The following is a 17,105-nucleotide window of genomic DNA, read 5'->3' as shown; positions in this document are numbered from 1 at the left end:
ATCCGCTATTTCCAAGGCCACCTCCTTAAGTACTCTGGGATGCAGTCCATCAGGCCCTGGGGATTTATCGGCCTTCAATCCCATCAATTTCCCCAACACAATTTCCCGACTAATAAAGATTTCATTCAGTTCCCCCTCCTTACTAGACCCTCTGACCCCTTTTATATCCGGAAGGTTGTTTGTATCCTCCTTAGTGAATACCGAACCAAAGTACTTGTTCAATTGGTCTGCCATTTCTTTGTTCCCCGTTATGACTTCCCCTGATTCTGACTGCAGGGGACCTACGTTTGTCTTTACTAACCTTTTTCTCTTTACATACCTATAGAAACTTTTGCAATCCACCTTAATGTTCCCTGCAAGCTTCTTCTCGTACTCCATTTCCCCTGCCCTAATCAAACCCTTTGTCCTCCTCTGCTGAGTTCTAAATTTCTGCCAGTCCCCAGGTTCGCTGCTATTTCTGGACAATTTGTATGCCACTTCCTTGGCTTTAATACTATCCATGATTTCCCTAGATAGCCACGGTTGAGCCACCTTCCCTTTTTTATTTTTACGCCAGACAGGAATGTACAATTGTTGTAATTCATCCATGCGGTCTCTAAATGTCTGCCATTGCCCATCCACAGTCAACCCCCTAAGTATCATTCGCCAATCTATCCTAGCCAATTCACGCCTCATACCTTCAAAGTTACCCTTCTTTAAGTTCTGGACCATGGTCTCTGAATTTACTGTTTCATTCTCCATCCTAATGCAGAATTCCACCATATTATGGTCACTCTTCCCCAAGGGGCCTCGCACAATGAGATTGTTGGACAAAAACTCGGTGCCAACTGTGTTCTTGGTGCTTAGTAGGCTTTTTGCTATTGGTGAATCTCCCTCGTGCCTCCCACAACAGCCAAACAAGCACACACCACATGCACACACGCTTTCAGTCCCTCTCAGCTCCCTCTCTCTCTGTCTCCTCTTCGGCGCATGTCCTGATGGTCCTTGACCTCCTGAATCACGGGAATCGCGTGTTGCCATGCCATTGCTAAGGACGACGACACTTTATGGTAGAAAGCCAGAGAGATTTAATGCTAACGCCCATTTCATATCGCTCATGGCAGCGCCCAATTTCAAAAATGGAGACTAGGGGCTTTGAGAATGGGCGAGAAGCCGGCAATGTGAAAACCCATTTTTACCACCCATGCCGGAAATAACGCCCATTTTTGGGCGATCTGCACAAAAGTGTAAAATCTAGCCCTATAACTGATATAGATGAAAAAATACCTCAGTGTCTATAACTGATATTGATAACCTATCTTCAGTGTCTATAACTGATATTGATAACCTATCTTCAATGAGCATTACTGATATTGATGACACACGATATCTGATGTTGATGACACATACTTTAAATGATTACAATTGATATTGTTAACCTTCCTTCAGTGTCAATAACTGATAGTAATGACACATACAATCAGTGTCTGTATGCCAGGAATGTCCTCAGAGTTTCTCTTGATCGTCTGCTGTAACTTCATCCCCTCTCCATTTTCCCCCAATGGCCCGCATCAATGGCGAGGTCTCACGCAGGCCGCTCACCAGCACCTCGCATGCTTGACCGTGCAACATTAAAGGGACTGCGCATGAAAATATATTCGATGGAATATTGCCCCTCACCCTGACCTCCGATCTCCCCCCCCACCCCCGGCCTGGCCTCCGATCTCCCACCTCTCCCCAGCCTTTGATTCCACCCTCTCTCCTCTCCATTCCCCGGCTGCGACCTTGTGCTAGAGGCCATCCCGTCCGACAACCAGCCAGCCTCTCAATTTGTGGCTGACTGCCGCCGGGAAATGGGGGGCGCAGGGAGGGAGGGGTGCGGGGGGGTTGGGGGGGCGGAAATGTTAATCAGGTCCCGCTGTTAAATTCAGCAGAACCTGAGGGAAACCCGGTCTTCCCATCCTCCCTCGCTCCCTCTCCGCCTTCAAGTAAAAATGTTTTACAATTAAAAAACACTCACCAAAAATAGCTGTAGATTATAAATGATGCCAGATACACATTAGTGAATTTAAGACATAATTCAATCTCACGGTTCAGAAAACACATATAATAATTTCTCGTTTTGCTGCTGCTGTTTTTGACAACACTTAAACCCCTTGTTTGGCTTCCCGTGCTGGCATTCACCGAGAGGTATACCGTGAGCTGCTCCAAGTGTGCAACAGCTTCGAGGTAGACGACTGGGTGACGTCATCAGGACCCAGGTTGCTGTTTGGAGTGTGGGCAGGAGCATCGGCGGGGCCTTGGTAAAGCAGAGGAGCGCGAAAGTAGTGGTGGAGGTACGGTGAGTGATCGAGGCGGAGGAGTGTTGAGGGATCGTGGTTGAGATTCGGTGGGTGATTGTGGCGGAGGTTCGGCAAATGTTTGGTATGGAGGTGCGGTGGGAGATCGGGGCGGAGGTGCAGCGAATGTTTGTGGCTGAGGAGCGGCGAGAGATCGTGGCGGAGGTGCGGCAAATGAAGGTACAGGGCCCAGAAGAGCCGAGGGCCCAGAGGTAGCACGGGCCAGCCTACACTGTGATATGTGCGCGCTCTAGGTCTGTGCAGCAGAGCAGGTCTGCAGTCGTCCTGGTTAACTCTTGCCACTGGATAGAGACCTAGCACCGTCAAGCCCGTGTGGTGGCTGAGGTGCAACAGTCACCACACGTTAAAAAATCCACCCCTTCAAATCGAGTTCAGGATTGGAATATTGGGTCCTTCATTGAAATATTTGTGAACTCATGTGGAAGCAAGTCATCCTCGTTCTAGATACCGCCTATGATGATGATACAGTGTGCTTTATGGACGCATGGAAACGCACTGTAAAATGTTTCTGAATTTGGAATATTCTTGGAATAAACTAGAAGATTGAAAATTGCTAATATTTTGTTATATAGTTTGATCCACAAACACTACTCCAATCTTCTAAGGATTTTTCTTTAATGTTTACTACGAACTCATCTCGGGGTGAAAAAGTGTATTTTTTCCTTTGGTATTGTCATGGACCTTATATTCATGTGTTATTTTGGACAGTGTGATTCCAGGAAATTGGTGTTGCTAAAATGTACATACAACTAGTGAACCAGCCAGGAGCACCTGCAATAATACTGCTGCGCACTGGGTTAAATATCAAATGAGCCACTTATCGAAGATAAAAGGATAAAAGGCTCATAGTTCCCAAATCCAGCTGTGAAGTCCATAATGGTGTGCATTGAGGCAGCAGAGAAGGCGTTTGTGAAAGGAGCAGATGGGGCCAATAGTTTTGATGAAGAGGCCTTTCAAGTTCTTATGGACAGCATGATGGAGTAGTGAAAAGTCCTCTTCGTGGCAGCAGTGCCTCCCACCAAAAGTCAAAGGGCACATCAGGTATGGCAGTCAGCAACAGTAAAGGTGAACACTGTTACTTATTCAGTAGGCATAGTAGGAAATAAACTAAATGAGGAAGCATCACTTCCTCACTTTTACATTCCAATCCTTTTGAGATAAAGGCCAACATTCCAGTCGCCTTCTTGATTACTTTTTTAAATGTATTTGAAAAGGTTATATATAGATGTCAGGATGCAGCAGGTGAAAACATATTTGGTTGAGTAGCTTTACAAAGAGACTGTTAAGAATTTTTCAAGTGAAATGAAGCACTAAGGGCTAGAAATTCATTTAGACAGCGCCCCTTGCGAGGGTTGGAACAGGGGCACTAAAGGATTTGCAGCCGCGAGCCTCGACATTTGCGGCAATCGGAAAATTCAGTGGCCGGTACTGGCGGCGCTGAGGAGTATCGCCCGGGAGCGTAGCGCCGGTGTGCAATGCCCCCGATATCGACACGGATGCAACATTTGGTTTGTGCTGCACCCGTAGCGCCCCATAGTGACACCGCCAGAGAAAGCTGGTGTGTAGAGCTGTCCCGGGGAGCTAAAGGAAGGAATGACTGCATGAGGTGAGTATGATTGATATAGTTTTTTTGCGATTTAACTTTATTTGGGGTGAGTAATGTACAGGGAATGTTTAGGGTGCTATGAAGCCAGCTCTTTAGCACGGGATATTCAGTTGCTCACCAGGCCTAGCACCCTAAGAGAAGTGTGGAACGCTCCCCTTAGACCTCCATTTCAACCACTGAATATTTTGCCTGCCATTGCAAACCATTTTCCAGCGCTAAATTTAGCACCCGCCTGACATTAGCGCCTTAAAAATCTTCAACCAAATTTCCAGCCCAAAATTTACTAAAGATGATTAACATGAGGTATCAGAATAGTGAAGTGATGTCTTAGTTATACAGAGCCATGGCCAGATCCCATCTGGAGTATTGCATTATGTTTTGGACATCGAACTTTAGGAAAGGTATATTGGCCTTGGAAGGGGTACAGTGCAGATTCACCAGAATTATACCAGTTATTAAAGGATAAAATTACGAAGGCATTTTGCATAAACTTGCCTTGTCTTCCCTTGAGTTTAGAAGGTTGATCTAATTGAGTTATTTAAAATAACTAAGGGGTTCAATAGAGTAGGTACAGATAAACTATTTCCTCTGGTGGGGAATCCAGAACAAGAGAGCTCGGCCATTTAGGAGTGCAATCAGGAAGCATTTTTTCACACAATGGCTGGAATCAATGGAAATCTGAAATCCTCCGCCCAAAAGGCTGTGGATGCGAGCTCAGTTGAAGCTTTCAAAACTGAGAGTGATAGATTTGTACAAAAGCAAAATACTGCAGACACTGGAAATCTGAAATAAAAGCAGAAAATGCTGGAAAGACTCAACAGGTCAGGCAGAATCTGTGCAGAGAAAAGCAGAGATAACGTTTCAGGTCGATGACCCTTCATCAGAATTCAGGACTGAGAGTGGTAGAGTTTTGTTCGGCATGGGTATCAAGTGATATGGAACGAAGGCAAGTAAATGGAGTTGAGGTACAGATCAGCCATGATCTACCTGGATGGTAGAACAGGTACGAGGGGCTGAATGGCCTAATCCTGTCCCTATGACATATATAAACATGATAGGAAATTGCCAGGATGGTTCCTGTCTATGTCTAAATATTTGTGCATACTGGCAATACAAATGTAGGCAGTCACATTATATAAGTATTGCTAGCAAGGCCATCCGCAATGTCAGAGAAATTATACTACAGGCTTCCAGTGCCAGTGAACACAAATCAATATACACTGCTCTTGCAGGAGCGGGTGGTTGTCTGAAGATTCAAGCAGCTGCAAACTGGTGAACGTGCCCCATAGGACAGTCTTAACCTTTTCAAGGAGTCTGTAGTGGAGATTATTGGCAAGGGGGTCTTAGAGGGGATGAAAGAAAAGGAAGTTGGAGGATGTAGCCAAGGACCCGACTTATTACCATTACATTTACATACTGTAACATTTGCAAGCGTCCTGATAATACTGAACATACTTCAGCAAATGAATAAGAGTGACTATGTACTCAAAAAGTGCAATTTCCTCTTTTCATAAACTGCAAGAACCTGAAGCTGGTCACCCGGTGTAAGGTTAGCAGGTTCTGCTGCATTGCATTTTGATTCAGAGTTCATGAGGCTAAATTTCAAATACAGGACAGGTATATTTGCATGAATGTCTAAGCAAGTCATGTGTCTCCGTGCATCACATGCTGCAAAGTGCCCTGGATATAGTGGGGAGTCAACCACCCAGGTGTTTTAATATTCAGCTGTGGGACTTGAACCACAACATTCTGACCCATCATCACCATAGACAGTCCCTCGGAATCGAGGAAGACTTGCTTCCATTCCTGAAATGAGTTCTTTGGTGGCTGAACAGTCCAATACGAGAGCCACAGACTCTGTCACAGGTGGGACAGATAGCCGTTGAGGGAAGGGGTGCGTGGGACTGGTTTGCCACACGCTCTTTCCTCTGTCTGCGCTTGATTTCTGCATGCTCTCAGCATTGAGACTCAAGGTGTTCAGCGCCCTCTCAGATGCACTTCCTCCACTTAGGGTGGTCTTGGGCCAGGGTCTCCCAGGTGTCAGTGGGGATGTTGCACTTTATCAGGGAGGCTTTGAGGGTGTCCTTGTAGCGTTTCCGCTGCCCACCTTTGGCTCGTTTGCCGTGAAGGAGCTCCGAGTAGAGCACTTGCTTTGGGAGCCTCGTGTCTGGCATGCGGACTATGTGGCCTGCCCAGTGAAGCTGATCAAGTGTGGTCAGTGCTTCAATGCTGGGGATGTTAGCCCGCATGAGGACGCTGATGTTGGTGCGCCTGTCCTCCCAGGGGATTTGTAGGATCTTGCGGAGACATCGCTGGTGATATTTCTCCAGCAACTTGAGGTGTCTACTGTACATGGTCCATGTCTCTGAGCCATACAGGAGGGCAGGTATTACTACAGCCCTGTAGACCATGAGCTTGGTGGCAGTTTTGAGAGCCTGGTCTTCAAACACTCTTTTCCTCAGGTGGCCGAAGGCTGCACTGGCGCACTGGAGGCGAGGGTCTATGGAGCGTCCTCCTCCGTTTTGGATGCCCCCAAAAGTTCGGCACCATCCTCCGCCTGCTGCACAACAACATGTAGGCCTTCTGACCCAGAGGTGTGTTAGCAACAGGGATATGATAGTGTGGTGGTTATGTTACTGGTCTCGTAATCTAGAGGCCGGCACTAATAATTTGGAAATGTGAGTTCAAATCCCAACACAATTTAAATTGGGTTCATTAAATAAATTTGGAATTAAAATGCTAATATGAAATGACTGGAATGTTTCTTAAAAAAAACAACTGGTTCACTAATGAAGAAAACATTCCCTATATATGACTCCAGACCCCAGCAATGTGGTTGACTCTTAACTGCCCTCTGAAATGGCTGAACAAGCCACTCAGTTGCACAAAATTGCTATGACAAAGTCAGCAGTGATTCAAGGGCAATTAAGATGGGTCCAGTGACACCCACATCCCATGAACAAGTAAAAACAAAACTGAGCTGATACTGCAAATCTAACCTGAGTGGAATTGTAATGCTGCAGTACACATTAAGCATGTCATTACATCAGTGGCATCTGCAGTAGAAACCTCAGGCATGCAGATGAGAAGCACAGTAGATGCATTTTTCATGAATGTTCTCCTTCCTTGTGCTAGTATTTTTCTGTGATAACCAATACATGATAATAGAAACAAGGGACTCAAGAGACCTTGTGGGTATTCAATAGTTATACAATTGCAGAGACCAGTGTTTGAGTGTATGACTCTGTCAGTTGCACACATGCAGCAGAACAGAAACAGCTGTTTGGCTGTCATGGCGACACATGTTTGTACAAGTACAAGAGCCACCCACAGTGAGGACAGCATCAGTCATTCCTGACACAGAGACAAGGCCTTCTGAGTCACTGGCACATGGAGCTATGGAATAACAATGGCTCACAAGGAGACCTTATCCACCCACCATACTTACTCCTTCAATCAGAAAATCACTTAGGAGTATGCATTTTAGGGGGGATGTCAACAACACTGACAAGGTAAAATGTATTGCCCATCCCAGGTTGCCCTGAGAAGGTAGTGGGCTTATTTCCTGATTGTTCAGGTGTACAAGCAGTCACTGTATGCATTATTACACAAATATAACGATGCACTTCCAATATAAGATGCGAATCGTCCTTTTCGTAGACTTATCAGTAAGGTAGTCAACTGCATTAGAAATGTTAACATAGCATACATAAATGGCAGAGCAAAATGAGCAACTAGAACTTCAAAGTTAGGAAATCCGTGAAGACAAATGCTGTAATCATAATGTACAGGGCTCAAGTGAAGAAACCAGCATTTAAATCAGGGGTGGGCAAGTATTTGGTCTGGAGGGCCAATTACCAAATTTTGGTGAGTTGTTGAGAGCAGCATACCAATGTTCCCCCTAAGGTGCGCAGCCACACACCAATCGCGAGGTCCCATGTAGGCCTCTCACCAGCTCATAAGAACATAAGAAATAGGAGCAGGAGTAGACCATTTGATCCCTCGAGCCTGCTCCGCCATTCAGTAAGATCATGGTTGATCTGATCATGGACTCAGCTCCACTTCCCTGCCCGCTCCCCATAACCCTTGACGCCCTTATCATTCAAAAATCTGTCTATCTCCGCCTTAAATATATTCAATGACCCAGCCTCCATAGCTCTCTAGGACAGATAATTCCTGCTCCTGGCGCTGGAAGAGATTTTTACTTTTGCAAATTATTTGCAGAGAGCCTCATCTCTTATTTTGAAGTCCAGCAGCAATACCAACTAGATTTGTCTGGAGTACTTGATCCCATTTAAACTTTACTTGATCACTTATTTTTAAGTTCCTGTCTTCATTGCAAAATATATAATGCTTTGGTGTACAATTTCTCAGAGCAGGTAGTTTTTTTTAAATTCTCTCCTTTTTGCAATGTTTCTCTGCCTTTGCATGAGCTACATTTATCAAGGGCTCCCCATTCTGGTGTGACGAAATACCAGGAACCTCAGCATTAGGGCTTCCCCTTGTGTGCTCAAGTGAAAATGAAAAAAAGCAAGAATGAGTGAGCATACTTGTTTTTTGGGAAATGGGGTACATAAAAGGTTTGAACTAGGACAAGTTTAACTGTGGAGCAGTGTTAGCTTAAGGGGATGGGTTTATTCATCGAATAAACAGGCTCTTAATTTGAACTCATTAAATGTCAATCTGTGCTCTCTTTGACCAAGTCATCATACCAGTTTGATGAGGATTTATTGCTCCTTCTGATGCGTGGGTGGATTATTTGCAAATCATTTGCTTTATAACTTGAACAAATAGTATAGACCACAAAGACCAAACGTGGAAGGGGAGAAAATACCTTTACTTTTAAAAAAAGGAAAAAAGAAATAGAGGGATTGGATTCTATCTTTGGAATCGTGTTTACACGATACTTACATTTCAACCACAACTGACAAGAAAAATCATTTTTTTCTCTCTGTGAGCTGATGCCTGGCAATACACCCGATTTGTTACGAAGCGATGGTCAGAATTGGTTGCGATTAAATAAGCAATGGGAATAAAAGTGGATTTCATTTCTCGTGTGACTGACTTTCAGAGTTGCACACCTCCATTAAGAGGCTAAAACAAAGACCCATTCAGAAGACGCTGCTCCTATCAGGCAATGATGTCATCAGAAATACCTTTGTGCCCATTAAATCATTAATGTCGGATCCTTTTAAGATCGGGCCGGGGAGAATTGCTTTTGCGAATTGATAAATTGAATTATTGCAGTGTTGCTGGGCTGCAGTTTGGATCTGTCTCTGGCCCACAAGAAGTGAAAGTGGATAGACTAATGTGCAGATCGAGCTCCGGCTCACATTCTATTTCTGTCCCATCCAGCAGGCCGTATTTTGCCCACCTCTGATTTAAATCATAATGTACCAGTCTTACATCTTGATTGCGCTGCTACTGGTGACTCTTGTGCTTTATCAACTCTTGTTCTTGGATTTTTTTTTGCTGCTTCTCAGCAAATTTCACAACGAAGCCTCGGTTAACAGTAATATTTTACAGAGTATTTTCAGTACATTGCATACTACCACTGGAAACCTTCTCCGGGCTATATTACAGGTCTTCCTTGAGCACTCCAAATATCCCAAGTGTGGATTGAGCATGTCAAAGCAGTGCAATCAGCCATTGGTATCATGTAACAAAGGTCTTCCTGAAATCTTGTCACCTTCTTTCCCCTTGGAGGAAGTGCAACTTGTAAGAGTGTCTGAGAGTGCAGGTGTCAGGAGTGTCCCTCCATGTAGCATGCATGATTTTCACATTCATAGAGAAAAATCTTTCCTGTCGAGTTACAAAATTGTCTTGTGCATGTAGCTATATGTAAACAGCCAATAATGCCTTGTATGCTTTTATCTTTTTTGTTGCTGAAGTTCAGTGCAGCAGGTTAAAAGGTTACTGCACAAGATAAAAGTTAACGGGGTTGGGGGTAATATATTAGCATGGACAGAGAATTGGCTAACTAACAGAAAACCAAGAGTCAGGATAAATGCTTCATTCTCTGGTTGGCAACCAGTAACTAGTGGGGTGCCGCTGGGATCAGTGCTGGGACCCCAACTATTTACAATCTAAATTAACAACTTGGAAGAAGGGACCGAGTGTAACATAGCCAAGTTTGCTGACGATACAAAGATGGGAGGAAAAGCAATGTGTGAGGAGGACACAAAAAATCTGCAAAAGGACATAGACAGGCTAAGTGAGTGAACAAAAATTTGGCAGATGGTGTATAATGTTGGAAAGTGTGAGATCATACACTTTGGCAGAAAAAAAATCAAAGAGCAAGTTATTATTTAAATGGAGAAAGATTGCAAAGTGCTGCAGTACAGCGGGACCTGGGGGTACTTGGGCATGAAACGCAAAAGGATAGTATGCAGGTACAGCAAGTGATCAGGAAGGCCAATGGTATCTTGGCCTTTATTGCAAAGAGGATGGAGTATAAAAGCAGGGAAGTCCTGCTGCAGCTATATAAGGTATTGGTGAGGCCACACCTGGAATACTGCGTGCAGTTTTGGTTTCCATATTTACGAAAGGATATACTTGCTTTGGAGGCAGTTCAGAGAAGGTTCACTAGGTTGATTCCGGGGATGAGGGGATTGACTTATGAGGAAAGGTTGAGTAGGTTGAGCCTCTACTCATTGGAATTCAGAAGAATGAGAGGTAATCGTATCGAAACGTATAAGATTATGAGGGGGCTTGACAAGGTGGATGCAGAGAGGATGTTTCCACTGATGGGGGAGACTAGAACTAGAGGGCATGATCTTAGAATAAGGGCCCGCCCATTTAAAACAGAGATGAGGAGAAATTTCTTCTCTGAGGGTTGTTAATCTGTGGAATTCACTGCCTCAGAGAGCTGTGGAAGCTAGGACATTGAATAAATTTAAAACAGAAATAGACAATTTCTTAAACGATAAGGGGATAAGGGGTTATGGGGACTGGTCGGGGAAGTGGAGCTGAGTCCATGATCAGATCAGCCATGATCTTATTGAATGGCGGAGCAGGCTCGAGGGACAATATGACCTACTCCTGCTCCTATTTCTTGCGTTCTTATGTTCTACATTTACTTAAATGATTATATAATCCTTTGATGTAATAATAGCATCCCCATGTGATCTGGACGAGATACTTGTACCTTTTGCACATTTATCTTTTCAATCGCTTTGAAGGAGGACTGAGTTAACACAAGATGAACCGAAGTTTGGTTTGAATCATTAGCTGCTTTATTCCACAGTAAGATGAAATGTACAAAGCTTAGATCAATTGATACAACTTGGATTTGTGTAATTATATAATAATAATGAATACGCAATACTATCTCGCTTTAGTGGGCTTATCTTACTTAACTTAAACAGAATAATTCATCAACTTTCTGAACTACAGTTCTGGAGCAGAACCTTCTATCTTCAAAGTCTTTTGCTGCCTGACTGCCTCTGCTGCATCCCACTTCCCCAAAGTCAAACTGCCTTTTTATTACCCGTGTTCTGATGTTTAAAGGCCTCTTGCATTGTGTCAAAAACTGTGACAGTGGAGTGGAGCGCTAAGGGGAGCATTCCACACTTCTCTTAGGGTGCTAGGCCGGGTGAGCAACTGAATATCCCGTGCTAAAGAGCCGGCTTTGTAGCGCCCTAAGAGAGGTCTCCCTACAAGAAAAAGAATCGGAACAAAAAACACAAAAAACATTCCCTCTACATTACTCACCTTATATAAAGTTAAATCATCAAAAAAAAATATCAATCACACTTACCTCATGCAGTCATTCCTTCCCATAGTGCCCCAGGACAGCATTGCATGCCAGCTTTCTCTGATGGTGTTATTACGGGGCGCTACGTGTGCAGTGCAAACCAAATTTTGCATCCATATCAATACCAGGGCATTGCGCACCAGCGCTGCGCTCCCGGGCAATACTGCTCAGCGCCGCCGGTACCGGCACACTGAATTTGCCGAGCGGCGCTAATGCCGGCGCTCGCGGCTATAAACCCTTTAATGCCCTTGTAGTGCCCATCGCGAGGAGCACTACTCAACCAAATTTCTCCACTCCATGTCCCTCTTCTACTTCCCACCTCACCAACAGAAATCACATTTTTTTTCCAGCACAATTATGAGAGGTGCCTTTCCAAACACACTAAAAGACCTATTGGTCTCTGTGAAAAATAGATTAGAATTAGCATATTAACAACCTGACTTACCTGGGCTGTTCTGAGAAACAAACTCCTTTAAAGCAAGTTTTAAATTAAACACTTTTAAAAATAATTCACACCTAGGTTCTGTGAAAAAATGGACAAAGAATCCTGAAATGTGAGTGACCCGAGAGCTATCTCCTACGTATGATTGAAAGAACTGTGCAGAATATAAATTGAATGCCATTATGGTGATGTTTATGGGGGTGGGGGTGGGGGGAGATTTTACTACAATGTGATTTATGTATCATTAGTCTTGTTCTATTAGATGGTGGAGACCAGCAACAGCCTTTTCATGTTTTGATTGCCTGTGAAGCCTGGTTAGCTCCCTTTGTTGTAGTTTATCCACTGCATGAACTATTGCTAGATTATGATGCTTTAGACAACCTCCCTTGATCTTCTTTCTCTGACATGGAAATTTGCACGAGATGCCTTATATAAGAGCTTAAACGACAAAACATTACTTGCCAGGAATTTCCATTACAGTTCGTTACATCACATTATGCAAGGGAAGAATTTTAGAAGTGTTTCAAGTTAACCAATATTTTGTGAGTGCTTTCTTTTAGCCAGCCAGATGTATGACACGCAAAAACCCTTCATAATGTTTAAGAATCACCAAATAAAATGACTAAGAACCCTATTTGCCTGATACAGACTGCACATTCTATCCCTCACCCAAGTCAAGCAAGCTTAGATGCTGAGAGTCAAAGCATAGGGACTCCTAAGAAATTCACGAGCTAAAACCACACAGCTCACCAGCACAGACCACTGGTCAGTTTTGTGCTGCTTGTCCAAGTAGCCAATAGGGTAGCAGCTTACATGGTTATCTTGAACCGCATAGATAGAATCCAGCCCCCTGTGATAGGTCTACCTTACCAGGTTCCATTAATGAGCCCGGCTCGCTGGCCAACCATCAGCAGTGCCTTGGAAAACTGCAAATCTGCCTGCTGTTGAAATTGGGTTACGAAGTCTGGAAACTGTGGACTCAATTTTCCCCAGTATTTGTGCCATCTTTTTGGAGCAGGCTGCTTTTTTTGGCCTAAGTTAAAAATCTACAATTTGCACCAGCGTAATTCAATAAGTTATGATTCTTTTAGGTAAGTTTTATTTTCAGCCAAAGGGGGCGTAACCAACCGCTTACGCCAATTCTGGTCGTTTAGGGAACTTTGGCCAGCTGATAGTTACTCCATTTCTGCTTAGGCCTGCGTACATGGCCTCTCCAGAAAACCCTTGCGGAGAGTTAAAGAAATCGGCACAGTTAAGTAAATCGGAGGAGGCCATTCGACCTAGGCTAGGGGCAGGGAGCACACTGGTAGTGCACTCGGGCTAGGGTCGGACAGGGGAAGTGGATCAGCAAGCCCTTCGGCCTGGGCTAAGGGCGGGGAGCGGACCGGGAAGATACTCGAGGCCAGGGTCGGCGGGGGAGAGAGCGGATCAGATTGTTAATCACTTCGGCCTGGGTTAGGGTCGAGCAGCGGATCGGGAGAGCACTTGGGGCACAGTCCTCGGGATGATCTCATGCATCTCTTGGTGGCTTTCTGCAGAGCAACATTGTCAGAAGCCTAGCAGAAGGTCTCCAGATGATCAACACATTCGGAAATAGTGCAAGGCACAGGGAGAATTGATGGGGACAAAGGATAGAATGGTAATAAAGTAAGTTAGAGCAAAATATTATCATCAGGAGTGTGTATGTGATTAGCTTCATTTTCAAAAATACAAATGGTAATGGAAAACAGAAACCTCTCAGAACAACTGAGTTGGCAACTGTTGCTTCTTTATTGCTTAACAAGCAAGCCAAACAAATTTGCTGCTCTGCTGGACATCAGCAAGCTGGTTGATGTAACAGGCCCCCAGCACATAGCAAGAAGTATTAGCTTTACCAAACAGCACAAATTGATCCGTATGCAATGAAAATGAGTGGTGATAACTATTTATTTAGACTGAACATGAAGTCGTAACATTATTTCTTGATCTCTTTGTGCTTCGCAATAAACTGCGTTTACAGTGGTGCCCCTCCAATGCAATATACGCTCACTGCAGGATTGGCTCTGTTTTCCTGCCAGGGGGAACTGTGCTATCTCCCGATATTGATGCCACTTTGCGAGTAACTACGCAGAGATTTCCAGAGCTTGTGACACCAATAAGAAACCTTCAATGCGTTAGCCAGCAAAGGCCTCGCTGATCTCCCTCACTGTTGTCAGAGCATTAAAAATGGCCGATTGCCAAATTCCAGCTGTACTGAGCATGTGCGTCCATTGCAGCGACGTCAAAAGCATAAGTTTTTGTTCCCACGCATGCGCAGAAGGCCCGGCTTCGTTTTTCGGCGCAAACAGCAGGCTCCACCCCCTGAGGCAACTGGACATGCTGCGTGGCTCTGGATTCCATTTACAGATCGGGGAAAGTTTGTACAATTATTTATTGCGCATTTCTGGATCTAAAAACCCGCCGAAACCCTGGCAATATACCAGAAAATGGGCTTGGGCAAAATTGAGCCCATGTGTTTCATCTCGGAGCCTACATGGCTCCATAGTACTTACCTCATTAAGATAAAATCCACAAACTCTGACATATTAACACTCAGGTTGTGCATGGAATAAACGTAACAGTTGGAGAAATTTTTTCCCCTCGTGATCTAATCAGCCTTTCAACCATCCAAACAAGTTCTAAGTTGTTTTTTAAATATGTCTTCTCAAAACAGAAATACTATGAGGCTATATTCATTATACCTGTACTTAAAGAAATTAGAATTTAAGAGAAATTATAAATCAAAGACCGGGAACTATGTATTACTATCAGGAAACACACTACAAGTACTTACATTCTTTTTCGTCACTGTTGTCTCCGCACTGATCTGTAAAATCGCACACATTATCAGGAGGCACATAAGATCCTCTAGTGCATTGGAATTCAGCTCCTGTGCATGGTCTCACCAATAAGAAAATCACAGAAGTTAGTCCAAACAGTATTTTCCAGCGTCTGTTCATTGGATATGCAATGAAGTATCTGCAATCCTCTCCGTGTATTTTTAGAAAGACTTCTTCCACTAAACAGCTATCTCCTTTATGAATAACAACAAACATCCAGAAGTAAGCATGATATATAAGCACTGCATAGAACATTCATTGCACAGTATCCTGCTGTTCTGGGAAGGATTATAAACTTCACCTGACTTCACAATATCTGCCTCAAGAAATATTTAACCAGGGATCTTTATCTTTTCTGTTATCACCGAATGAGTCATGCCAATTATAGCATAACCATAGTACTGGATTTCAAAATAATTGAATTTGCATTAGATCATCACTCAAATGCAATTGTTTATGACGTTGCCATCTTAATAAAATATATTGTGTATTTTATTTCAGTAACTGCTCCAGGTGAACTATTGGAAAAGGTAATTCAAATCTTACAGTTGTAAATGTAGTGCTGGCCTGATAGTTCTCCTGTACAGCATCAGATTCACATCCACATCATCGTGGATCCAAATACCAGTCTAAGCTCTGATTTCAACTTAGTTATCTTCTTCTTTCATATGATAGTAGCAAAAAACAAATTAAATATCAATATTTAAGTCAGATATTGAGGCCAAAGTTTCCGGTGTAACAGCGTGGATATCTTGTAGGATGCCTGCAAATTTCCTCTGAGGGCAGTGCTCAATGACATGCTCCAGGGTCTGATTAGGGGCTCCACAGTCGCATGATGGAGATGCTTTAATCTTCCATCTATGGAGAAGGTGGCAGCGTCTACCATGACTGGTTCTGAGGTGGTTGATGATTGTCCACTGTTTGCGAGGAAGGTTTGATCCTTCAAGGGGCCCTCTATAAGTAATCCATTTGGTATGTCGCAGTTCTTCCCAGCATTTCGCCATCAAGGCTGAAGGGCTTCGGCGACAGTCCAAAATAGATTTCTGCGTTTAGATGCGCATGTGGTACATCCTGAAATTGCAGTCAGTTTCAAAGAGGTAAAAACGCTGTTAGTTTGCCATTATTACCCACTGCAAATTCTGGCCCATCAGCTGTTAGTTTGTAGTAAGTGTATATACCCTGTGATTCCTCAATCCAACCACTGGGTTCCCACAAATTGTTCAAAATGTTTTCTGAATTTTTCCATGCTCTATTTTTATCTCATTAACTGAAATTTTGAATGTGTGAAATAAGAGTTGGAGCAAAATTTTTCAAAAGTCCAGAAAATGACATATGACTAATATTTACCAGCTGACTTTTTGTGTCCAACAATGGCTCAATTTTGAAATCCTCATGCTTGTTTTCGAATCCCTCCATGGCCTCGCCCCTCCCTATCTCTGTAACCTCCTGCAGCCCTACAAACCTTTGAGATCTCTGTGCTCCTCCAATTCTGGCCTCTTGCATATCCCTGATTGTAATCGCTCCACCATTGGTGGCCGTGCTTTCAGCTGCCTTGGCCCGAAGCTCTAGAATTCCCTCCCTAAACCTCTCCACCTCTCTACCTCCAGGAGGAAAGGGATAAACTGAATTACAGGCCAGTCAGCCTAACCTCGTGGTGGGAAAATTATTGGAAAAAATTCTGAAGGACAGGATAAATCTTCATTTAGAAAGACACGGATTAATCAAGGAGAGTCAGCGTGGATTTGTTAAGGATAGGTCGTGTCTGACTAACTTGATTGAATTTTTTGAGGAGGTAACAAGCAGTTTCGATGCGGGTAGTATGTTTGATGTAGTGTATATGGATTTTAGCAAGGCTTTTGAGAAGAACATAAGAACATAAGAACAGGAGTAGGCCATACTGCCCCTCGAGCCTGCTCCACCATTCAATAAGATCATGGCTGATCTGATCATGGACTCAGCTCCACTTCCCCGCATGGCTGACTGAGAATGAAAGTAAAAGCCCATGGGGTCCAGGGCAAAGTGGCAATTTGGATCCAAAATTGGCTCAGAGGCAGGAACAGAGGGTGATTTTCTGATTCGAATGCTGTTTCCAGTGAGGTTCCGC

General features: G+C 43.8%; 1 protein-coding gene across 1 annotated transcript in view; it reads right to left on the bottom strand.

Annotated features, from left to right (window-relative positions):
- LOC139264152 (MAM and LDL-receptor class A domain-containing protein 1-like) overlaps positions 1 to 15,121 on the bottom strand; it is an 886,997-nt gene extending 871,876 nt beyond the window's left edge. Inside the window, exon 1 of the mRNA XM_070880238.1 lies at positions 14,956 to 15,121. Within this exon, the coding sequence (XP_070736339.1) occupies positions 14,956 to 15,121 (166 nt within the window). The remainder of the gene's footprint in view (positions 1 to 14,955) is intronic.
- Between the last annotated feature and the right edge of the window lie 1,984 nt (positions 15,122 to 17,105).

This window comes from Pristiophorus japonicus, chromosome 5, assembly GCF_044704955.1.
Source record: "Pristiophorus japonicus isolate sPriJap1 chromosome 5, sPriJap1.hap1, whole genome shotgun sequence".
Classification (NCBI taxonomy): Eukaryota; Metazoa; Chordata; class Chondrichthyes; family Pristiophoridae; genus Pristiophorus; species Pristiophorus japonicus.
The sequence above is the reverse complement of the archived record's forward strand: the minus strand, read 5'-3'. Positions and strand labels throughout refer to the sequence as shown.